A 24,420-nucleotide genomic window follows, 5' to 3' on the forward strand; every position below is an offset into this window, starting at 1 on the left:
AATAGAACAAGATTATTGTTGAAAATGGCCCTATGATACAAAGACATTATTGCGACATTTTTTTAAATCCCCTTCTCAAACATAGGGTAGACAAATCCATATGCCTAAATGTCTATATACATTCAAACTTATCATTTAAACTTGATCTCTCTTGTATCGTCTTTCACATTTCTTTCTAAGTTGTTGTATTTGTATTTTGTTTTTTTAATTTACAAACAAACTTACATTCATCGTGCCAAAGCTATTGCCACTAGCCACCATGTGATACCACATAGAGAAGCATGCAACACCATTGGACGAATCAATACTCGAAGACTCGAACCGCGCACGACTTCCCTGACCGCCACGAGCCGAATCGATGTACATGTACCAGCCAGAGGGCGTCCCGGTAGTGTGGTCAAAGGTCGGGCCTGTGTTGGCATTTCCCGTTGACCCGCTGTGACGTAACCAGTCGATTTCGTCGCCGGTTTGGACGTTGGACCAATCGCAGGTGTCGACCTCAAAATTGCAGGTTCCTATGCAAAAGTACATGGTAGCATGTTTAGATTGGATATGGTAGGGCCTACTTTATGTTTACAAATCTTCTTTAGGCCCTTTTAGACTCAGTAGATCCTGATCAATCTGTACAGGGTAATTATTGACAATCTACTTGAGAATTATGACTCACACATAACCATGCATTTTGCAACATGTAACATTTTCATCTGGTGGAAGAAAGGCATTACAACATTTTTTATGATATTCGGTAGTATCTGTATTGCAATAAAATGCTTTCCTGTTAATTGAGTGTAATGAAAAACCCTAAATTGTAATTACATGTACTTACATTTGGTTTAAAACATAATACAGGCTGAATGAAGATATATGCTTGTCCCCTCTCATTCAAACAAAGCATTCAATAATCATAAGGATATGTATCAGGCAATGAAGACATTATGCAGTCATTGATCAAACCTCGTTGTCCAGTGCATTGTCCATCGTTGACCATTACATCATCCAGTGCGATGTATTCATCAAGGAGAGCGGACTGGACATCAACAACATCAGTAATACTACTACTACTACTACTACTACTACTACTACTTTTTATACTACTACCACCGACACTACAACTAGCTACTTTAGTACAAATGTGATATTGGTCTAACCTGGTTGCCCAGTGCACTGTCCATCGTTGACCATTACATCGTCAAGTGCGATGTATTCATCAAGAAGGGCGGACTGGACATCAATCTTGAAGGTGAAGACGTTCTGGTAGGTCGAAGGTATCTCCAGGGATCCCTTCCTCCAGAATCCTGAGGTGGGGTCCTGATCAAGGAATAATTACGATTTTTTTTTTTACATTAGGCTTTCTGGGAGAAATTTAATTGTTTTAAAGAAATGTATTACATATAGATCGCGTGGTCGATATTTTAGTTGAAATCAATGAAAAAAAAAGATTTTCTCAGACTTTTGTTATAAGGATTTTTTCGGCTTGCACCCAGCAATTAAAGATTGTGTGCTTAATCTTGTAATTGAAAATAAGTAAGAATAAATCTTGGAACCAGCAGGATTTTGAACCTGCCATCTACTGCTTGTCGGGCAGCGACTCAATCGCTGGTCCATGGCACAGTAAAACAAAAGGTCACTACAACAATTGAAATTTCTCTCAGGAAGCTTAATATTAACAAATCGTATCACTTGTTTTTAATTACGAGATCGAGCATGTGATCTTCATCAGTCAACGATTTCTTTACAACGATTATAATTTAGATTTTGAGATTTGTTCTTCGTTCCTTCATGCTCATTACGATGTAAATTAAACTACTTCCTCTCTCTCTGAGCTCCAGGTATTGTTTGATTTCTAGGTATCCATCTGTTTTCAGTCAGCATCGTGTTAACACTTGATTACACCTTGCTGGAGAGCGACAAATGAAGGAACACACGAAACGAAACCAGATCAATGAAAATAATAACTTACGGTAAAACTCCGCATTGTCGAAGTGGGCAGGAGCTGCCCTGCACTGTCGTAATACAATGCCTGCACGGTGAAAATACCAAAAATATCTGTAAGTAGAAAGAAAGGAAACAGTCAACAATGATAATATTAATTGTTAACTTAATTGATCTTCATGTGAATACATGGGCATACTCTAGTTGACTTTAATGTTTTCTGCAATAACTGTTCGTGTCTTAATTGAGTTTTTAAAAGACTTAACACTTTTGATAAACATCAAAACTCAATACTTAGACCGTTTGGCTAGATAGTGCAAAAGCTCTTCAAGATGTTTATTTTTCAGTGATCCTCCAGACAGGTTTATACGATCCTCCAGAAAAAACATCACTATCTGAGACCTGTATGATGGGCCGTAAAACTACGTGACTAAAAGAGTGTCGGTTAGTTGAAAGGTACAAACAGTGGATACGTCTTACCACTCAATGAATACCAGAACTCGACACACCTATACCCACTCAACGGTTTAGGGTAAGGAGGTGAGAGAAGTCGACCATTATCTCCTACTTGAGGGCGCTGTCCGGTGTTGACTCGCATGTAGAATCCTGCATGGGTAAGGTTATGTGAGAATATCTTAGCAAGAACCTTTAACAGAGCGCAAGATCCAAAATACGGTTCTACTAGTGCTCGCACACTGATCTTGTGCTTTTAGTTGATTGAGTTTGCTATTATTTTGCCGTTGGTGTCAACAAAAATATTTTACGAAACGTGTGATCCAATTCAATAACAAACACACAATTTCATAATAAAAGGTTCAATGCTGGATTGGGAAAAAACAACAACATAATAACCTGATCATGAAATACAAATGTACTATCTTTGAGAGTTTTGACCATAGGATAAGAAAGGAAGAGTAACGATATCAATGAATTACTTGAAAGCATATATTTGCTTTCTTAGCAGTCAGGTAAACATAAACCATCCATTCAATCAACAACGGTGACCTTAAGAACGTACCATCGTTAGTTCCAAGTGAATGGTCTATAGGTGGCCCAAACGCAATGGACGCTCTTCCATTCTCTCTAGTCCAGTCCACAGAATCCGTGTTGTCGTTGATGTAGTTGCAAATGTCGAGATCCTCAAAATCACAAAACACTGAAGGGAAAACCAAAAAGGGTAACATTAATAATAATAATAATAATAATAATAATGGGTTCTTGTATAGCGCTCATGTCAGTCAGATTTGACCCCCCTGGCGTTCCCGATTACTACCCTGGCTTTAGCGCATCAATTTTTAAAAAAAAAATATTCAGTTATAACATTAAGATATAATGTGCTTTCAATTTAAATTAAAATAACTTCAAGAAGCTTCCTCTCTTTGAAACAAAAATAAACTTTTCAAAGTGGATCACTACAAGAACGTACGCTTCTTATACTCTAATAACGCAATAGCCACTAGACCAACATCTAATGCGACTAACCATCCACGATACCTAGACCGCATGAGACCCATATAGTTTAAACGACCGATAAATGGCATTTCTATGGGTTCACGAGATTGGTGTCGTCGGCGTCTTGGACTCTCGTACTCATGGGTTGTCTGTCCACTAGGTCGCCCCCGTGTGTAAAAGGGAAGGTAAGCAGCTGCCAAGAGATCTAAAGACATCCATGCTCATGACATCTTATCCCTCAGGTACAAGTTTAGAAGTACTAAACCAGCTTTATGTGACATAAGGTTAAATATATTATGATAACCAATAGTATTTCATTGTAATACAGATACTACGATCTCATTTCTTCATATCATACTTTCTTTCTGCAATGGTTTACTTACACAGCTCAGGGCAAGGCCCATCTGATATTATGACGTCATCAATGGCTATGTCGCCTTGGTAACCGTCTCCGGCCACACCCTCAATATAGACCCTCTGATAGATGGCGTTGGTAGCGAAGGGGACCTGGCCATGCACCCATTGGTAGCCTTGCTCCCCTGAACGGGTCCATAAGATTCCACCATCTACGAAAAGATTATGAAGTAGCCAATGGGAACATGTTAATATGCTATTGTGAAATACTTTGTACGTAACCTTACTCAATTTCATTTCCCCTAATCTCTTGGTCTCTTTGATATACTGTGATTTATGAGTTACCCCCTATTTTTCATAATCTCAACATTAGATTAATTAAGACACAGTTTAGAGTGAAGTAATATTTCATATCTTTTTCATCTTGAAACCCTGTGGTTTATTGCTGAAAAAGACATTAGATTGAATGTCAACAAAATTACTTCCTACTGCATACGGGTGATGAAATATTTAATTATAAACAACTGCAATTTGTTAACACTAGGTTTTGATTTCTTTTTGAGTTGCTTTTAGGATTATGTTCATTGTAAATGATACCTGTAATATGTATACAAAAAGTCGAGTATCTCCTTAAACCTGTATAGTTAATTATCAATCAACATTTAGAGAGTCACTAGATTTTCGAACTACATTTTAACCCAGTGGTTTTCGTTCCATAACAGTTTTACAAGTTTGTTCTACACACATACAACACTATTAATACGAAAACTATTAAAGTCGCTTGGATAATAACACAAAAGACATCAACCGAAACAAAGGAGAAAATTACCTGTTACACCGTCATCAATGCCAGTACCAATGTTGAGTGTGTCGACATGGAATCCGTACATGAAATACCAAAACTCTATACAAGATGAGACGGCAGGTGGCGGTATAAGATCACTGTATACCCGAGCCTTTTGGTCCCCGGCCTGGCTGCTAGAGTCAATCATAGCATAATAACCTGTACAATTGAATAGAAATGGAAGGGAAAATTTTACTGATAGAATTAATCAATGATTAACTCGTTTTGAAGAAAAAAAATCATGATGCTTCAATGTATACTATGCAAATGAAACGCAAAAAAACTTAGAAGAGCGGAGATGTGGTTGGGTGGTACACCATATAAATATTTTACTATGATTATAAAAACAACGATATAGTTTTCAAAATGTGTGAAATTTAGCCAATACGAGCGTACCAATTCATTTCCACTTTAAAAAAAAACACGGTGACCGTTAAATCATTATTTAATTAAAAATAACAATACATGGGCCGGCTGGTTGTGCATAATAAAGCAACAAGAAAATGCCAACAAAAAAGGCAACATCAGCATTGGCTGAAAAAAGACGTAAAAGGCGTTATTTCGTTTTTTCAACGGTTTTGTTCAAATTTTTCAAAATATCTAATATTTGTGGTGGAACACAACTATTAGAAATCGTTAAATTTCAGCCGTCTCTGAACCGATTTTGATCAAACAAAGATATATCTGTCATTTAAATATTATATTCTTTCAAATTTGACACTCAGTTTTTCATTATCTCACAAAAAAATATTTTGTGTAGCGCCCTCTGCCACAGAATTCAACTATCCATGAAAGGTCCACAGACGTTAATAAAAGTATCTGATTAAACCAACAAATATCTAAACACCCGGTTAGCAAACACGCAAACAAACGTCCATACACGCACACGAATGCTACCTACCGTTCTTGTTTTGCAAGGTGTGATCAGCGGATGGTCCGGTCCCGTCATTGGTTGTGCTACCCTGCTGCAACGACCAATCAAAATCGTCGTTAGTAGCCTGCACCCAGCTGCACAGGGAACCCCCTTCAAAGCTGCAATCCCATTGGCTAGGTTGTCTTGTTACCGGCGTTACCGATGTGGTGGTTGGGGCTGAGGAATAAACAGCAACGTGAAAGAGGTCATAGTAAATGTATTTTTTCTTCTTAATAATTCCGTTCAAAAAAAGAATATCAATAATACCTATTCCGTCACACTCTAATGCTTTAATCCCTTGAGATTTGAACTTTCGGTGAACGTCTCTTTCTTTATACTTTCCAAATTGTATTCCCCCCCCCCCAACATTGTCATGTAGAAGAATGTAGTAAGTTGTTGAGTGTCGTATGTTTCCGTGACCTTTGCTTTCCTATCGCAACCTGTATCACTGGCGTGGCAAATCGTTTATTGTTTAAAACTAACGGTTTTATTATATAGTTAAAAAAGAAGAACTTTAAAACAACAAAATCATAATGACCTTTACCTTTATAATTTGACGTTCTCGGCACTGTCTTATAAACACTTGAGATTAATTCTTAACTTATTTGCGATTGATAATAATCACAAATATGTTCATAAGAAACAGGGAACTGCACGTTTGCGATTAGTTCTAATCAATCGCAATTTGTTATATAAAGTTTACGATGGAACAACGTAACAACCTTCTTTGAAAATTGACATGAATGAGAAAAACTATTGAAGAAATAAGCTCGTGTATGCTAACCGTGAAACGATCGGAGGACAATCAATAATTTGATACAATATTCAAGTTATAAATAATTTAGGTTGACGACTTTTAATTAGCTTGATAGAATTACTCACGGCTACTACTGCACGACCGCGGCAGGTAGTTGATGTCATCCAGAGATATATCCCCGGTGAAACTGGACGAATCAATGGCTTCAAAAGTGATGATATGTTCGTAGCCCGTTGTTACGTCGACTTGCCCGAGAAGCCACTGATCGCCCTGGTCACCGCTCAGAGTCCAGATCAGAGACTCGGGGCCACTGGGCAACTCTTGCAGGAATATATTCAAGGTGCCCATATCTTAAAGTAAAAAAGCAATGGAGTAGTTATAAACCATGCGTATGCGTATGTAGAGTAAAATGCGTGTATAGAGTATGTAAATGAAGAAATGTAGTACATCAAATAAGGATGTAATTATTGAAAGTGCTTGGTAATATAGGAACAATGACATGCACAATGACATGTGGAATTAAGCATACCAAAAACGCAAATAACAAACAATGAACCAAAAAAAGGGCGATCGGCAAAAATACAATGCTCCTTTTCTTCTTCTTAACACAGTAACGCCCGTACGATGATATAGAGCCTGTGTGATTATGTCAACATATTTAGCGATAATCTTCTTCTTCTTCTAATTAAGTTTGCCTCCTTCATTTGACTGAAGATTCTTTCAAACTATGTGTGTGTATGTGTGTGTCTTGACCACAATTTACGTCCATTCGAGTGCTATTCACATTATAATACGGTTATAATAAAATTGTAGTAATAATACAGTTATAATACAGATACAATACAGTTAGAATAATACAGATGATTGTTGGTATTTATATTATAAAACAGTTTATGTAAAAGTGATGTAATATTTTTTTCTTCATTGAAGACATTCTTCTTTTATTCATCTTAGACAAATGTGGGGACAAGGACAACAAAAACAACAATATAAACAAACACACCTGCACCAAACATGTGATACCAAAACGTGAAACATCCTGTGGGCGTGGCCGAAAATACTTCAGAAACCAGTCTCGCCGTCTCATTGGTTGCTGTGTTTGAGGTCTCGATATAAATATAGTGACCTGTCAATCAAAAAGAAAATATGTCTTCCATTTAACTCCTACGTATTTACATAAGATTACACAATGGCATAACGATACACTTCTTTTTTTCTTTTACAATGTGACTTGGACCAGGGTACAAATCTTTACTTTTTGTTGACGTTGTTACGATTACTATTTTGACGAAAGACTCGACATATAAAGTGTCTTAATGTTTGATGAAATATCATATTCACGCTATCTTTACACTTACAGAAGAATACATAACACGGTTCAACGTTTCCTGTGTTAGTGTTTAAAAATACTTGCTCCCTAGGAGTGCGCACTGATAAGGGGCTTCAATGAAGATAGCTAAGTCAAGACAATGGCTCAAAACATCGTGAGTTTGTCTTTTTGTGAAATATTGGCCCACGTTGCTAAATCTTTATATTAATGTTCTACAAAGCTTATATTCTACTTTAATATGTGGTATACCATGTCTTTTTTATTGACACACTCCATTTTGAGGCAAACATATATTAAATTATAACTATTACAAAACAATTTTTCTTTTGCATGTGTCATATTTTTAGTATTTGTGATTGCACGATTTTACCTTGGATTGTTCCGAGAGTGTGGTCAAATGGAGGTCCGGTGCTATCACTGGGCGTGGCTCCAGAGTGAAGCAGCCAATCAAAATCATCGTTGACAGCGTTGGTCCACCCACAATGCAGACTCTCAAATGTACAGTATCCTAAAAATACAGTATGCAATCAAATTTAAGTCGCTAAGAAACTTTCAATATTCTCAGGGCTACCTCCTCCATTTGGTTGAATGATGTTCTGTTTTCCTAACTACATTGATATGAAATGATGTGAATTCATGTGATGACGTTAAAATAAGTTATCTCCGGAATATTAGTCATGGGATAAAAATAATCGTATTTTAATGATGTATAAATATAAAGTTATGTTATTTTTTCTCTTACATTTGATTCTACAAATCAGGGCCTTATTTCATAAAATATCTAACAATAACAGCTGCCACGAATCTATAACGCATTTGTTCCATCTCAAAAATCAACGGATTCAGGAAATTACGGTGGTAGGTATATACAATATATGTCTTTATTGTTCAGTAAACATGAAATATAATAATGAAATACTGTCCACGAAACGAGTTCATGGAGAATATAATCTGGAGACTTGGTACTTTTTCATGCGGCTGAAACACAGTTTATCCCTTCCACTGCTTTATAAAAAGAAGCGAACAGAGGTGCTAGAAAATAATTGATTAACAAGGGCGAAGTGAAATGTATGAAGGACATTTTTAGTCTATGAATGGGGGGGGGGGGGTGTTTCACAAAGATCCTAAGTTGAACTTATCTCTATTAAAATTGGACTTAAAATTCATGGAGAGCCATTTTTGGCCTTATAATCAAATATATTCAAGAGCAAGACTTCAAATATTTTAGACTTTTCATGAATTCCACATCAAGAACATGAAATCTCCCATGATAATAGAAAATACGAATGATTTGAAACAACAGTAATGTAATAAATATTTCAAAGATGCTAACGGCTTTCCATAATTGTTAAGTCCAACTTAGAGATAAGTTCAATTAAGGATCTTCGTGAAATACCCCCTGGTATATTTTTCGTGTACCTGGCGGTGGGCATGTTCCATACTCAATGTTGATCTCATCTAGAGCCATAGCTGAACCGTAAACAGAGCTTACAGAACCTGTGAATACAACCTGAAACAGAACATACACGAATACTAAATTTACTACCTAACAAAGATTGCATGACATTCTAGATACTGTAAATACTAGATATATACACATATCCATTTACCGATTCAATTATATAGACAGGGATAGCACACGAAAAGACAATGAATGTGATATTGTAAAACCAGTCGTATTTAGACTATTCAATAAGTTAAATCTAAAGATGCAAGTCGCAGAACCAAAACAAAAGTAACGGAATATTTATCCTGATGGAAGCAAAATAAATAGAATGGACATTGGTCCAAGGGAAAAAAGTCCATAACAATTGACCATTTATTTTTGTAACTAACATGAACTTTAAAAGAATCTTGGACAAGATATACATTGCATTAAAAATAAAGATATTGGGATGATAAAACTTATCACACGTCATATTTGATGCTTTCATCTTGTCGTTTAAATTTTGATATCTAACAAAACATTAAGTTACCTTGATATTCATCCATACTTCTTTTGTCACTGTAAGCAGTCCAATGGATATGCATCTATCAAACAGACCTGTGTGTAGATCATCAGCTGTGTATGCAGGCACACTTAACACCTACTTAACACCTTACTCTTTGCGAGAAGGGTGTGACTTTTCTACATAGGACCTCCAGTTAGCGGTCTAGTTTGAGTAAAATATTTTGTCTAAACCCTGAAAACGAACCTGCATCGAAAACAGAGGGGAGCTTTGCGCATACGCACATTGTGGCGACATTAATTTTTTGCATTTTCATCTGCTTATCGCAGGACTCGAACCCGCACTGCATCCATACAAAAAAGCGCTGCTGTAAATCACTTTACCCCCTTACCTCTACATCGTTGCCAGACACGGTACCGCTACCGTATCCCCATCCTCGGTTGGTATTAACGGGCGAGGTCCAGAGGGGTGCAGAAAAGACCCCATTCTCCCTGGAGCGGAGTTGGATGTAGCCAAAGCCGTCGTGATAATACCAGAACTGCACGCAGTAGTCGGAGGAGGAAAGGTCGTAGACCGGGCTGATAATTCGAGCCACGTCACCATCACTGTGTGGTACTGTGGTATCCACATAGATGAAATTACCTGTATCATTCGAAAATGAAGAAGAATAAATTAGTAGTAGTAGTAGTTAGACATCTTTCTTACATAGCGCTTTTTCATTAGCCAACCAAAGTTCTTACAGTATCATTATAACCTGTGTCACGGGATTCAGCACATTTCTGTAATCATTCTCCACTCGCTGGGGAGCATTCCATATAATCGTCATTTTACAGAAGCGCACAAGCTAATCCAACCACAGTGACGTTCGCATCCGAAATTGGAACAAGTACAAGTTCCAGACATAGAAATTGAAATTGAAATTGAAATGGGTACCCGGTAGAATGCGACCGCCATTGTTGGTCAAACAGTTTTTGAGCGTCAAGTAACGCCTGGCTGGAATGCTCCCAAGGGAGCGGAGATTGTGCACACAGTGTGTGCGGACAAGCACTGAATTCAATGACCGGGGTAATAGTATATTTGTAAAGCGCTTAGAGACATTGTATCAAGCGCTATATACAAACGAAATATTATTATCATTATTAGACACTAGTTTTAATTAAAAAAACGGGAGTCATCAAATTTGTATATATGACACAATGCATGCCCTGGGTTTCCAAAGGACACTATGTAGAGAGTAAGGAAGCGTAGTCTCGATCTTACCGTTCGTAGTGCTAGTACTCTTATCCACCGGAACGGTCGGGTAGGATGCCCCCGTGCCTCTGGTCCAGTCGAGACCATCATCGGTGGTATCCTGCTGCCAGCCACATGTATCCTGCTCGAAGGTACACTGTTCTGTATAGGTGGGAACATGCATATTATAATGATTAATCATATAATTCTTGTGTGAGTAGGCTAGCGCGTGTAAATGTTTTATCATGCAAACCATAGGCTACTCATGAAGAAATGACACATCTATAACCAAACATAAGGTTGCGAACATTTTAAGATTCATAACTGCAAGTAATTTCGAAAACTTCTTTCTTTAGTCATAAAGTTAGAGAGAAATATATTCTTCTCATATCACGTTCAGTATATACGATATTATGCGTTACAAACCGTTCATTAACATTTGAAATTCTTATATTAATATCATTTGGACCAAAAGGAATAGGAATATTGAATTAGGACAAATATGTAATCATCATATAGCAAGTAAAAGCATCACTGTTTGGGTTTCTTTAAGAAATATCTGACGTGCAAACTTGGCCTAATATCATGAATATCATGACTTATGTAGTTTTGCTACCAATAAAAGAAAACATTCTTCATTGAGTTAAAGGGTTTGTGTTTCTTTAGAATCAAACTGATGTAGTAATAATATTTAAAATAACTTACTTTGTTGCGGGCATGATGCAGACGAATCAAATAGGATATCGTCCAGTGCTATGTCACTCAGGAAATCCGACCCTCGAACAGACTCAAAGATTAGCTTCGAACAAAGAGGGAATAAAACAAATATCGAAACTTGTTATGATATTTGTTTTATCCCATGTAAAAAAAAACACTTGACAAAATATCATGTTGAAATAAATTAATTTTAACCTGATTTACATTAATGATATGGTCGAGTAATATCATTGAATTGTATGAGTTACTTTATGTAATTGTTATTATTTCTGTTCATGTCTGTAATCTAATGCCATGAGTCTAAACAACTCTCCTTTTCATGGGGTATTGCTGTCAGTCAAAGTAAATACTACTATTACTACTAATAAAAATAATATTTGTTTGCGTGTAGACATCTCACTAATAATGTTAAAGGGATTATAGCATGACGAGACAACGTATCTTTCCCGTGGTCTGACTCGGGGCCAATCGGGTATAATACGACTGCGGACAAGACGCGACCACAGTACTCATATGCGTGCAACATACGCGAAACCGAATCGTGAGGCGAACTTCAGTCTGTTTCGAATCCATTCGTTTACGTGCATTCGTCCATACGAAGTTGTAGATGGCGTTAACCAGTATTTGCTATGGTACACCCCTTTAAATCTTTACCATAACTCTTCCTTTTGTTTACATAAAATAAAAATAGAACATAACTCGAAAACAACTCACCTCGTAGTTTTGGCTTGATACCAAATCCACCTGTTGGTAAATCCATGCATTTCTGAGTGTCCCGGACTGGCTCCAGACCAAAGTAGTCGTCCCGTCAAAGGTATTGTAAAGATAGAGGTTTAGCGCCCCCATCGTCGTACCGTACATATGGATCCAAAATTGGAGACAGGCCCCGGCTGGAGTGGCGGGAATCTCCAGGGATTTCACCCGGGCGGTGCTGCCGAGAGCACCGCTCGATGCCTCGAAGTATATGTAATACCCTGGATGATGGAAATGAGTGAGAAACTATTACTATGCTATAAAACGTAAATAGACTATTACTGTAATTTTCATTATAATGCAAGCGTATATGTAGGGAACAGACGAATAGCTAACCATACCGCAGGGTTTTCCGCAAGACAAACTCACGGCTCCCTGAAAGCCTAGTGCTGTGGCTGGGATTCAAAACCCGAATCGTGTAATTCACAGTCTGGGAACTTATCCACCGTATCACAACACATACAAACTATACTTTTTTTTTTTTACTGCTTTTCATTTCATTCTTGATAAAGTGTAGGCCTACAATGTATATTCTCGCAAAACTTTATTGATTAAGCTAAATATTCATAGAGATTGATTGAACAAAATACTGAGAAGATAACAAACTGTGCCGGGCGTATGGTACTGGAGACAGAGAGAGAAATTGAGATGGAGAGGGGGGGGGGGGGGGTGCAATGTGTGTGCAAAACAAAAGACGTAAATGTATTTACAGCGCCGGTAACATGGTGAAAGAGAGACGGAAAGAGGTGGGGGTGCGGAGGGAGGTATTGGTGCGTGCAAAAGCAAGATACAGGAGAACTGTTACCTGTGCCAGTCGTATGGTCACTCGTCGGGCCCGTCGACGCTGATGATGTTGTGCCTGCGTATCTCGTCCAGTCGTAGTCGTCATCCGTCATCTGTTTCCATCCGCACAATGACATCTCAAAGTCACAGCTTACCGTCTCATAGATAGAAGGGTCGGCTGTGCTGGGGAAAACTGGACAAATATTGGGGGGAAAAGCATTTTACTTCCATCCATGATGTCTTGAAAGTAATCACAATACGTACTGAATGAATATATGTTATAATAATATGCAATCCTGTCGTAAAGAAGAAAAATAAGAACAGAAAGAGGGAGAACAACAGATAGTAGAAGAAGAAAACGAAGAAGAAGTAGAAGAAGAAAAAGAACTAAAATAAGTAGATGAAGATAACAAAAAAGAAGAAAAACAGAAGGGAAGAAAAAGAAAAAGAGGATGAAGAAGAAATGAATAAAGAAAACACTTGACGCAAGGTATCTCGTCAAATTAGTACATCAAACTTGATTAGATTAAAACAAATACGCTTAAATATGGAACAAGTTATTTATATATCCAAGTATCGGTTTCAACATGAAAATTACTCTCTTCTTACCCGGGCAAATTTGGTCCAAAACTGTGATGTCGTCGATGGCTATGTCGCCATAGTAACTGATGCCGGTTGATGCCTCGATCATGATCTGAAAATTATGAAATTGGTGACATAATTACGACAAAACAAGCCACAGTTCTTCTCTTGGGAAACAGAATGGTGTTATAGTTAACTGATTTGATACATAGGAACCAAACCGGACAATTAACGAATTAAACAGGACAATTAAGGTCCTTCTTGGTCGAAGCAGAAGAAACAAAATATCCTTATAGATTCACAAAAAATTCTTAATAGTTTTATACCTTCTCCATTTCATCCAGATCTTTGATTCATTTGATAACAAATACTGTTCAGAATAGAATGCCGGTCACCTTCGAACATATAATTTAGAAACAGTATATTATAAACCAAGTTGGAGTGTCCTTGGATTTTCTCTCCTGTAAGAGGTTTAAAAAAAAAATCTTGGCCAAGTAATGTAAATTTACATCCAAATGTAGAAACATATTCATATTTTTTTTCTGTCATTATGGATGAGTAACGGTTCACAAGGGTGGATATAACATGGAACATTTTCGTAATGAAACAAACTTTAATATAAAAATATGTTTGTAGTGCCTCAATAATGAATAAGAAATATTTCATTCACATCTAATAAGTAATTATATTCTAATAGTCAGAATGCAATAGTCACAATAAAAATGGCATACATTACATGATGTTAGGTATGGCAAGTCAATATGTTTGTCCTACCTAACATTTGTAACAGATGAATGAAATAATTCGTATCAAGGAACTTAAAACAAATTTGTGAATTAGGTTTGGTAACGTTACGAGAATAGTATTATGAAGTAATGATGACACCGCATCAAATGTATGTATGCATACATTGTTGGATAGACTTCGACCTAACTACAAATGGATGTAGATGCTGATGTTTTGTGAGGTACATATTCAGAAATATGGATTTTTGTAACAAATTTTATGACGCTATATTATAGGAGATTAAATATTACATCGAATGATATTTTGTCAAGTCCATTCACTTTGAAAAAAAAGTTATGAGAAGTAGTTGCGTGATTTGAGCTATCGCCAAGGACAGCTACTTAAAGGGGACGTAGCATGACGAGAATACGTGTCTTTCCCGTGGCCTGACTCTGGGCAAACCGGGTATAATACGACTACAGACTACGTGCGTTCAGCATACGCGAACCCGAAGCGTGAGGAGAACTTCGGTTTATTTCGCGAACGATAGCGCGCGCTGACCGTTAATCAAGTCTAGGGCCATCTATACACATATGTGTATGTATGCGTATACATGGCTCTAATCATGTCCCTTCGTTAAAGTGCAGTGTCCAAAAGAAGTCGTAGATGGCATTAACCAGTATGTGCCATGATACACCCCCTTTAATTGTTTATGGTATGATTTGATATAAATGTTATCATAAAAATATTTGTCTCGAAGGAAGGTCTATGCATTCGATTCGTCAAACATGTGCCTTGTATACATTTTAATTGCTTCTAGTAGCCCTACTGAACTTTCTATATATTCCATCTCCAAATTATAATAATTAATAATAATTACAGTGCTTATATAGCGCCTAACACTTACTTTGTCAGAAGTCTCTAAGCGCTCTACAATAATGCAGCATAATTACCCTGGCTTTAGCAGTGCAGCTGTTACGTATTATATTATTGTTATTTTTGCACATTTCTATCGGTGACGCACACGGCTTCTAAAATAACCTTTGCCATTTTCGTAATATGATCAAATTAAATGCACAAATCTTTGTTGAGTGCATCGTTACAAATTATTTCACTCACCTGTTATGAATAATTGTATTACAATTGTCAGAATAAAAATTACATACATTACGTGATGCTAGGATAGGGCAAGCCAAAATGTTTGTCCTACCTAGCAACAACTTACGTATACAATTTTATTTCTGACTATTGATATACATTAATTCGTGGGTGAATAAAATAAGTCGTATCGAGGCGCTTCACAAAGGCATATGCGCAAACTATGAAAAAGGCATGTTGGTTAGTATAAGCAAGTCTTTTGCATGGAATAGTAAAATCTAAATATTTTTGTATGAAAATGTGTAATATCCCATATGAATGACACCCTTACCACCACCAATGGATCATAAGAAGTAGGAGTTGGCTGTCAAAATAAGAACGATGACAATATGAAACAAACATCAAAATAAACGGTATGAACAATTTCAAAAGGAAATCAAAATATTTTGGGTTATAAACTTGCAGTAAAAATAGACAACACAGTATTTGTGTTATCATGCATGATGCAAAATGCACACGAAACAATACACATTACCAAATTTCAATATTTCATATGGTACACGCTCGAAAGTAGGCAAGCAAACAATTTCATAATTCCCAATAATATTGAAATTATAAAACGTTTCATGTTACAAGTCACAAACAAAATATACGTACTCTATAGGCTTATCATTTATTAAATCCATTTAGCGTCTCGCTAACCAGACTTCATTTAGATGGCGTTATCATCTCGAATCTCTGAAGGTTAGGTCAATTAATACCTATCTTATGAACGCAATGTTTACAGTGCTCACCTGTAAGCATCGCACATCAAAGACAATGTCAGTAGCTGACGCATTCATCCGTCAATAAATGACGCATCATATACAACGGGTGTAATCAAATACAGCCCAACCTGCTTTAGTGACCACCTGTCTACAAAGGCCATCTGTCTGCAACAAGCACATGTTTTGTTTCCCTTGAAAATGGTTTCTTATTGAAACATGTAAAATGAACCTGTCTATAACGACCACCTGTCAACAAAGACCACTTTTTGTGTTTCCCTTGGGCGGTCGCTGTAGACAGGTTTGACTGTAGTAGGCATATAACAACAATAATGAAGTTAAAGGTATTAAAACTCACTGTCATGCCGTCTCCGTTCATGACTGAAAATCTCCCTTCCAGCCAGGCATTCGGGTCCGCCGTCTGCTGACCTGACAGCCGCCATTTGTAATCCTCGGACCCTGAGAGCGCGTCGATGACGCGGACGTTGAGCTCGCCCACGGTGGAGCCATACATATGATACCAAAATGAAACGCAGGAGCCCGTGGCGGAGGGGAAGATGGAGCTGAGGAGACGGGCGTTGGCCCCGACCCCCACCGAGCTAGCTTCGATGTACATGTAGAAACCTGGGGGCGTTTTCACAAAGCATTTTTTTCAATGTTAAATAACACAAAATCAGTTACAAATCTGCTGATAACCAATCAGAATGAAGGATTTCAGTAGCTTATAACAAAAACTCTCATTTGTCAATGATGACAATTTTTGTGAAACGCCTCCATGGGGATGAGGTTAAATTAGAGCATATCCTTTGAATCCCTGCATGGGCCAATCCTTTTGTTCTTTTGTGCTAGTATTCACCTACAACGTAACAGCAAAGAGCTCCAACCAACAATCAACTCAAGAACACATTCAATACGCTGTTGTGTGTCACACATAAATAATGTTCGCATTACGTCATGTCGCACATTTCAATAGGTGACGTACAAGGCCATTGCAATCGACTGAGGCTTGTTTTTTGAAATAGTTGCAATTGTTTTGTACCCCGAATTTGTTGAAGGATTGCCCTTGTGCTATTCATTCTGAATGTTATCCAATGTATGATCTTCTAGTAGACCAGTGCTCGTGATAGGAGAAGACCCACACCAATCTCTCTTTTTCTCTATTTCTTTGTCTCTGTCTCTGACTCTATCTTTGTGTTACTCTCGGTTTCTGACTCTCTCTCTCTCTCTACACATCAATTGAATGGCTACTCACCATTATTTTATGTATTACCCAATGTGTGGTGTGGTAGTGGTCAATTTACAGTGGTGAGAATGCCCTCGCCCCTTCACCTCCCGCCCCCTCTTTCTCTCTTTCTCTTAAAAGCAATAGCGATATCACTCACCTTGTGCATTACCCAATGTATGACCCGCTAGAGGACCAGTGCCCGTAGTAGGGGAAGCCCCACCCTTTACTTCCCATCCTCTCTCTCTCTCTCTCTCTGTCTATCTCTCTCTCTCTCTCTTCAAACTAAAAGCGATTGTACTCACCTCGTGTATCACCCAATGTATGATCCGCTAGAGGACCAGTGCCTGTAGTAGGGGAAGCCCCACCCTTTACTTCCCATCCTCTCTCTCTCTCTCTCTGTGTCTATCACTCTCTCTCTCTCTCTCTCTCTCTTAAAACCAATAGCGATACCACTCACCTTGTGTATTGCCCAATGTATGATCCGCTAGAGGACCAGTGCCTGTAGTAGGGGAAGCCCCACTCTGTCTGATCCAATCAAAATCGTCTCCATCCTGTGTATTACCCCATAGACACAGATCAGTCTCAAAATCACACGAAACTGAAAGGATATCAAGAAACGAAAAGGTATATTTTTTGATAAAGCAGAAGTAACAGATATATGGGGAGAAAGTTCATCTTCATCTTGTGGATTATCTTATAGACACAGGTCAGTCTCAAAATCACACGAAACTGAAAAGATATGAACGAATGAAATAGTCAATTTTTGTTTAATGAAGCAGAAATAAAAACTGTATGATGTGAAGGTTTGTGAGGCAAAATAAATCAACGCATGGAGACTCCTACTCACGTGACATTTCACCAAACTCAATTTTGGCTAAACGTTGTTTATTCATGTTCAAAAGTGTCTGGGTATATACTGGTTATTTTGTTTAACACAATGAGTTCTGAATTTTCCCCTGCATCTAGCTTTAATAAAGGAACCCCCTTCCAGTACGCACTGCGGGATTAAAATGACGATGACAATGATGAGCACTTTACAATATTCATGTACAACACAACTGCTTGAAAAGCTGGGTTTTGCGGCCTGACCGAGAGCTTTCTAGCTTGTAGGTGTCACAAAGAATAGGAGGGAGTTTTAGAGGCGTGAAGCAACTGAAGAGAAGGCACGATCACCATATACCCAGAGTCGTGTAAGTGGAACTTAAAAAAGAAGATAATGGCATTTGCATGCAATTATACCACACTTTCGACCAACATAATATAACAAACATTGATTCAACAGAAAGTAAAAGTTGTGCATACAATTTCTGTATGCAACGGTGAAAGTGCCTGTTTCCACAATTAATTATTATGTTCCTTCACACAAGGTTTGTAACAGGCATTCGGTTTTAACTCGTTGACTACTGAATTATCGAATTCATTCCCATAGAATTGACACAGAGACCACCAGGTTCCAGTGAGTAATGTATTAAGAGTTTACAGCAAATGGAGAAGTCACAACATAAAACTGACATTATGAGTAGCATTCTCACATTGTAATCATGATAAAGCTTACAAAAGAAAGAGGTCCCACCGAGACTTGAACTCGGATCGCTGGATTCAAAGTCCAGAGTGCTAACCATTACACCATGGCACCTTGTCTGATAGTACAAGCGTCCATAGTTTAAAGAAACACAACGTTCATAATACACTTGTCCGTACATTACTGTTTAGTAATTTTATGCATACTTCTTGAACAAAAGTTTCTCTTCACAACTAAAAGCTCTTGCGAGAGGATTACCCAACATAGTAATAGATTAAGTATGCAGAGTGAATTCCATACATAAAGATGTCATTATTCGTTGCAAGTGAATTAAATTACTGGTAAAAAGGGATAAATGAGAAATACAGAAATTAGAATACATTAAGAGATAGGATTATCACGTTCAACAAAAATAAGAAAACAAAATCTCAGACTGACTCCGTTCAAACAACCACGATTTTTAGCAAACGCCCAAACCAAGCTTGAGCTTTAAACAAGTTGAATACGAGTGATTTCATTTGGATGTTTATTGATTGCTAAATCTACATGAGTGAAAACCACTCTCTAATGAATCTTCATGAGAATCATGTTGTTTTCAAGTGGAATTCATGCTTTAAAGGTAAACTATTGGAAACGCCCCAATTTCAAAAAAATGAAATGGAAGCTCTTATCTGTCCGCCACGAACTGATGGCTCACAACCCTTTCCAGCTCCATAATAAATTGGGAGATTCAAGGCTTCAAATGGCTTACAAAATAAAGAGGTCCCACCGAGACTTGAACTCGGATCGCTGGATTCAAAGTCCAGAGTGCTAACCATTACACCATGGCACCTTGCCTGCTGGTGCAACCATCTATAGCTTTGAGAGACATCACGTTCGAAATACACTTGAATAGTGTTTTCCTACCATTAACTCTAAAAACAGGTTAATCAAGTGACCAGGGGAGTGTTTCGCAAAGACTAGGGTATACTTTGAGTAGGAATTAACTATGGCAGGTCGTTCATGCCACTGTTTGCTCTCATCATTTACTGGCATTGATCGCTTAAGGGACGTACAAATCATGGTCACAACATTTACAGAAATTACGTCTTTTTATAATTTATTATTGAAGGAAAAAATATTATCTAATGATCATAATGGTAAAACCAACTAGTAGCATAAACTGCCTGCCATAGTTAAGTTAACTTAAAGTCGACCTTAGTCTTTGTGAAACACTCCCAAAAGGCTGTAAAGATATTCATCAAAAAAGAAAATCACCAAATCATAATAAAAAAGGAAGCAATCAATTAAAAGTAAGACAAAGCAAATTCTAACAGAACAATCATAAGTAATCATAATTAAAAACAGAAATGAAATGGAAGACAAATTGAACGAACCATCACCATGCAGAAGCTTTCACAAGGTCCCCCTGCCTGCGTGGACGGCATAAGTCAAGCACTGAAGCCAATCATGATAAAGCTTTCAAAAAGAATGAGGTCCCACCGAGACTTGAACTCGGATCGCTGGATTCAAAGTCCAGAGTGCTAACCATTACACCATGGCACCTTGCCTGCTATTTCAACCGTCCATAGTTAACAGAAACGTCATGTTCAACATACACTTCTCTAGATATTACTGTTTAGTAATTGTATGCATACTTTTTGAACAAAAGTTTCTTGGCAACTAAAAGCACTTGCGAGAGGCTTGCCCGACATAGTAACATCTTAGGTATGTAGAGTGAATTCCATCCATAAATATTCCATTATTCATCACAAGTGAATTACATGACTTGTCACGAGGAGTAAGTAAGAAAGACAGATTTTTGAAAACAAAATGATCCCAATTGAAGTTGAAATACATAAATAGAAACAAATTGTATATCTCAGACTGACTCCGTTGAACGAACCCGATTTTTAGCAAACGCCTACATCAAGCTTGAGCTCTAGATAAGTAGAATGAGGGTGATTTCATGGACGGCATAAGTCAGGTGAGTTAATCATGATACAATTTACAAAAGAAAGAGGTCCCACCGAGACTTGAACTCGGATCGCTGGATTCAAAGTCCAGAGTGCTAACCATTACACCATGGTACCCTGCCTGTTAATACGACTGTCCATAGTTTAGAGAAACACCACGTTTGAAATACACTTGTCCGTATGTTCTACTAGCAGACCCGTTCAATACTTCGTTGTATGAACAAAAGTTTCTCTTGGAAACTAAAAGCACTTGGGAAAGGCTTGCCCGACATAGTAACAGTTTAAGTACGCATAGTGAACTCCATCCATGAAGATGCCACTATTCATCGCAAGTGAATTAAATGATTAGTAACGATGGGTAAGTGAGAAATACATAACTTGAAATACATTAATAGATAGGGTTATCACGTTCAAAAACAAAATCAGGCTGATTCCGTTCAACAAACCTGATTTTAGTAGAATAAATATTTGATTTACTGGAAAATATTAATTTTGGTATCATAAATTAATTAGGGTAACAAATACATTAGGGTAACAGCATATTGATTAGGAATAGAGCATTTCTCGGTTTTAAGCTACAGATTTTTAAAGTGTTTGGGCGAAAAGTGAAAATGAATTGATTCTATCATATGATATAATAATGTTTTTTTCATTTAATATACCTGAATCATCGCATACGCCATCCCTGTAATCAACATCGTCTATGGCGATATCACCCAGCTCTCCGGTACCTACGGTCGCCTCAAATATCAGGTGATATGGAATGGATGACGTAACAGTGACCTGCTGACCGTACCACGCGTTGCCTAGGTTACCGGCTGTAGACCAGAGAGGTGTGTTGAGGTCTGATTGCAACTGCGGAATGACATAAATTGGTTGAACTTGGTAAACTAAGTAAATAGTAATGGACAAACTTTTTCCTCAGAAAATAATATAGCATGAAGTAATTTTCTTTCATTGGGAATATAGGCATCTTTTGGGCATAAGCATACGCGGAAACATATTAAACACATGCAGATACTTTGATATGTACATTTTTATAGACATGCTTGCACAATCAAAGAGTGACTGAGTGTCGATAAGTGGCGTTTTTCCGAACTGTTGTGATTATTTTGTCTAGTATTAGACAGTTTTGGGTCGACATTTGATGTAGGTTTTTCACAAAGTGTCGGGTATACTGAACCCGATACTTTCGGCCATAAAAGGGGTGTATTTCACCAGCGTTAAGAATTATGGACTAAGTGTTCACGATAGCTCGTGTTCCCGGAAAACACAAATATCCAAAAGAACGAAGTATACGAACATGACTACCCTAAGTAGTTTCAATGGTGGTGAACAGATCAAATATATGTTTAAAATTGTTCCTTGTGTAATAATTTAGTTATGCTTACAAAGAAATATAAAAATGTGTAATAAAACGTAGAAATATGTACCTTGAATGCTAGTGTATACACATCTGGTCCGTACATGTTGTAGTAAAATGTCCAACAAGTCACGCCGGAAGGTTCGGGGGTAAAGGTAGGTCCTACCAGCCTGGCCGTGTCACCAAGGGTCTTGTTAGTAGCATCAATATACATGTACTTTCCTGATATAGGGAGACAAGGAGGAAGGAAGAGAGATATGGAGATAATTCGATGGGGAGAGTGTTAGGACCATTTGGAGGAGAAGGTGTATTAGTGAAGCATATAAAGCTATTTTTAAATGTACAGTTAACAGCTAAATTGATCATATACTTGCAATTATGATGTTTAAACAAAAATCTATTTCGTAACTTAAAGCCACACTGTCCTACTGTAGCTACTTGCTCCCTCTATATAGAATTTTAACTGGTGACCATTAGTCCCCTATGATCCTCTTTTTCTTAAGCTAATTGAGAGCTTAGTCGATGAGATAACCACCTATCTAGTGACCACACAGGGCGGTCTAATCCCTCGAAATGTCTATTCGAAGTTTGATGACTACTATTGTAATACTAGATACTAGATACCATTTTTAGCATTGTCGTTTACTATTTATTTTGCTTATAATAAATATCTGTATGATAAGACGGAAACAAACAAAAATAGCTTACCATAAACTGTACCATATGTAGCATCTACATCCGGGCCTGTACCGACGGTATCCGTACTACCATCGCCCCACAGCCAATCAAAATCATCCGTATCATCTTGAATGTACTGGCACAAGTCAGGTGACTGGAAGTCACATGCATGAGCAGCTAATGAAACAAATAAGAAAGGATTTTTTGATCCATTACACGCACAAATAACAAGGAAACATTTTGTGCTTCCAAGCGACGTTTGTTCACACTTTAGACGATAGTTAATGAAAAGTAAAACATAAATAGGGTCTATGTGAGAAAGATTTAAAAACTCGATGACAATATTAATTGTAGCTAAGCAGTAGCCTAAGCAAAAAAAAGAATACAACAAAGAAAAGATTTATAACAAAACCAAAAATGACAGCAACGGACGTTTGACTATTTTCCTTTGTAGCAAAATATTTTCTTATCTGTTGGAAAATGTTACGATAATCGTGCACGTTCCTGTACATATATTTCAAAAAACTCATTTGCAGCATCTAGCATCTTTTTGAAAATGTTACCCTTGAAAGAAAAAAAAAGACGAAGAAGAAAGAAAAGAGGAAACAAAAGTAGAAGATTTAAAAGTCACCTTCACACTCTCCTTCATAAAGATCAAGGTCATCGAGCGCTATATCGCCAGTGAATGATGATCCCCGTACAGCTTCATAGATCACCTGTAAGAGCAAACAAAGTACAATTGTATTGATAGACCATGGAACTTTATCTTCTGAATCAGTACGACTCATCACTATTCTAGGGCCCCGTTTCACAAAACTTTTCATCAGTGACAAATGATAGTCTTTGTTAAAAGCTACTGAAATCCTTGCTTTTGATTGGTTGTTAACATAGTTGTCACTAATTTTTGTCATTTGTCATTGAAAAAAGGCTTTGTGAAACAGGTCCCAGGAGACCTTTATTATAATATTTGCAAACGCAGAGAGCATTGGACATGCAAATAATTTTTTATGAGATCTGCTGAAAATGTCCATATTTAATGAAAAACATTCGCATATAAATATTGACGTCGATAGCGCGAAGCTATTATCCCTCCGACGAAAAAAGAGTGGAAAAGCACCAAAAACAACAACAGCAACAACGCAACAAACAGAGCAGGGTAGCTTATAATACAAGACAAAGAGACATAGTCATTCTGAGAGAGAGAGAGAATGTCAGTTAGTGTTTATGTGAGAGAAAAGAGAGAGAGAGAGAGGTGGTGTGTGTGTATGTGTGTGTGTGAGAGAGAGAGAGAGAGAGAGAGAGGGGGGAGAGAGCGTGTGTGTATGTGTGAGAGAGACCGAGAGAGAGAGAGAGAGTTAGTGTGTGTGTGTATGTGAGAAAGAGAGAGAGAGAGAGAATAAGAGAGAATAAGAGAGAATAAGAGAAAAGGATCAGCCTTATACACTGTTAGAAAAAAATTAAACAAGTTGTTTAAAATTTTAAACAACCACAAG

The 24,420-nt window shown here is 37.5% G+C and overlaps 2 protein-coding genes and 4 non-coding genes across 6 annotated transcripts in view; all 6 read right to left on the reverse strand.

The window, feature by feature from the left end:
* LOC115927656 (MAM and LDL-receptor class A domain-containing protein 1-like) overlaps nucleotides 1-2,017 on the reverse strand; it is a 37,820-nt gene extending 35,803 nt beyond the window's left edge. Inside the window, exons 1-3 of the mRNA XM_030993794.1 lie at nucleotides 1,961-2,017; nucleotides 1,149-1,308; nucleotides 226-515 (exon numbers count right to left, since the gene is read on the reverse strand). Coding sequence (XP_030849654.1) covers nucleotides 226-515; nucleotides 1,149-1,308; nucleotides 1,961-1,975 — 465 coding nt within the window. The 5' untranslated portion in view covers nucleotides 1,976-2,017. The remainder of the gene's footprint in view (nucleotides 1-225; nucleotides 516-1,148; nucleotides 1,309-1,960) is intronic.
* A 1,742-nt stretch (nucleotides 2,018-3,759) lies between these two features.
* Nucleotides 3,760-24,420, reverse strand: part of LOC105442471 (MAM and LDL-receptor class A domain-containing protein 2-like) — an 83,633-nt gene continuing 62,972 nt past the window's right edge. The window contains exons 59-77 of the mRNA XM_030993795.1: nucleotides 23,559-23,643; nucleotides 22,958-23,104; nucleotides 22,320-22,471; nucleotides 21,549-21,741; nucleotides 17,867-18,007; nucleotides 16,543-16,808; nucleotides 13,624-13,708; nucleotides 13,037-13,207; nucleotides 12,193-12,452; nucleotides 11,467-11,560; nucleotides 10,792-10,923; nucleotides 9,923-10,173; nucleotides 9,002-9,092; nucleotides 7,953-8,090; nucleotides 7,256-7,378; nucleotides 6,378-6,602; nucleotides 5,484-5,672; nucleotides 4,568-4,741; nucleotides 3,760-3,950 (exon numbers count right to left, since the gene is read on the reverse strand). Coding sequence (XP_030849655.1) covers nucleotides 3,760-3,950; nucleotides 4,568-4,741; nucleotides 5,484-5,672; nucleotides 6,378-6,602; nucleotides 7,256-7,378; nucleotides 7,953-8,090; nucleotides 9,002-9,092; nucleotides 9,923-10,173; nucleotides 10,792-10,923; nucleotides 11,467-11,560; nucleotides 12,193-12,452; nucleotides 13,037-13,207; nucleotides 13,624-13,708; nucleotides 16,543-16,808; nucleotides 17,867-18,007; nucleotides 21,549-21,741; nucleotides 22,320-22,471; nucleotides 22,958-23,104; nucleotides 23,559-23,643 — 3,108 coding nt within the window. The remainder of the gene's footprint in view (nucleotides 3,951-4,567; nucleotides 4,742-5,483; nucleotides 5,673-6,377; nucleotides 6,603-7,255; nucleotides 7,379-7,952; nucleotides 8,091-9,001; nucleotides 9,093-9,922; nucleotides 10,174-10,791; nucleotides 10,924-11,466; nucleotides 11,561-12,192; nucleotides 12,453-13,036; nucleotides 13,208-13,623; nucleotides 13,709-16,542; nucleotides 16,809-17,866; nucleotides 18,008-21,548; nucleotides 21,742-22,319; nucleotides 22,472-22,957; nucleotides 23,105-23,558; nucleotides 23,644-24,420) is intronic.
* Nucleotides 18,974-19,045, reverse strand: TRNAQ-UUG. Its single transcript has one exon. It is a non-coding gene; the product is annotated as a tRNA-Gln (tRNA).
* TRNAQ-UUG lies at nucleotides 19,692-19,763 on the reverse strand. Its single transcript has one exon. It is a non-coding gene; the product is annotated as a tRNA-Gln (tRNA).
* Nucleotides 20,405-20,476, reverse strand: TRNAQ-UUG. Its single transcript has one exon. It is a non-coding gene; the product is annotated as a tRNA-Gln (tRNA).
* TRNAQ-UUG lies at nucleotides 20,932-21,003 on the reverse strand. Its single transcript has one exon. It is a non-coding gene; the product is annotated as a tRNA-Gln (tRNA).

Source organism: Strongylocentrotus purpuratus, unplaced genomic scaffold, assembly GCF_000002235.5.
Source record: "Strongylocentrotus purpuratus isolate Spur 01 unplaced genomic scaffold, Spur_5.0 spur5_scaffold_20, whole genome shotgun sequence".
Classification (NCBI taxonomy): domain Eukaryota; kingdom Metazoa; phylum Echinodermata; class Echinoidea; order Camarodonta; family Strongylocentrotidae; genus Strongylocentrotus; species Strongylocentrotus purpuratus.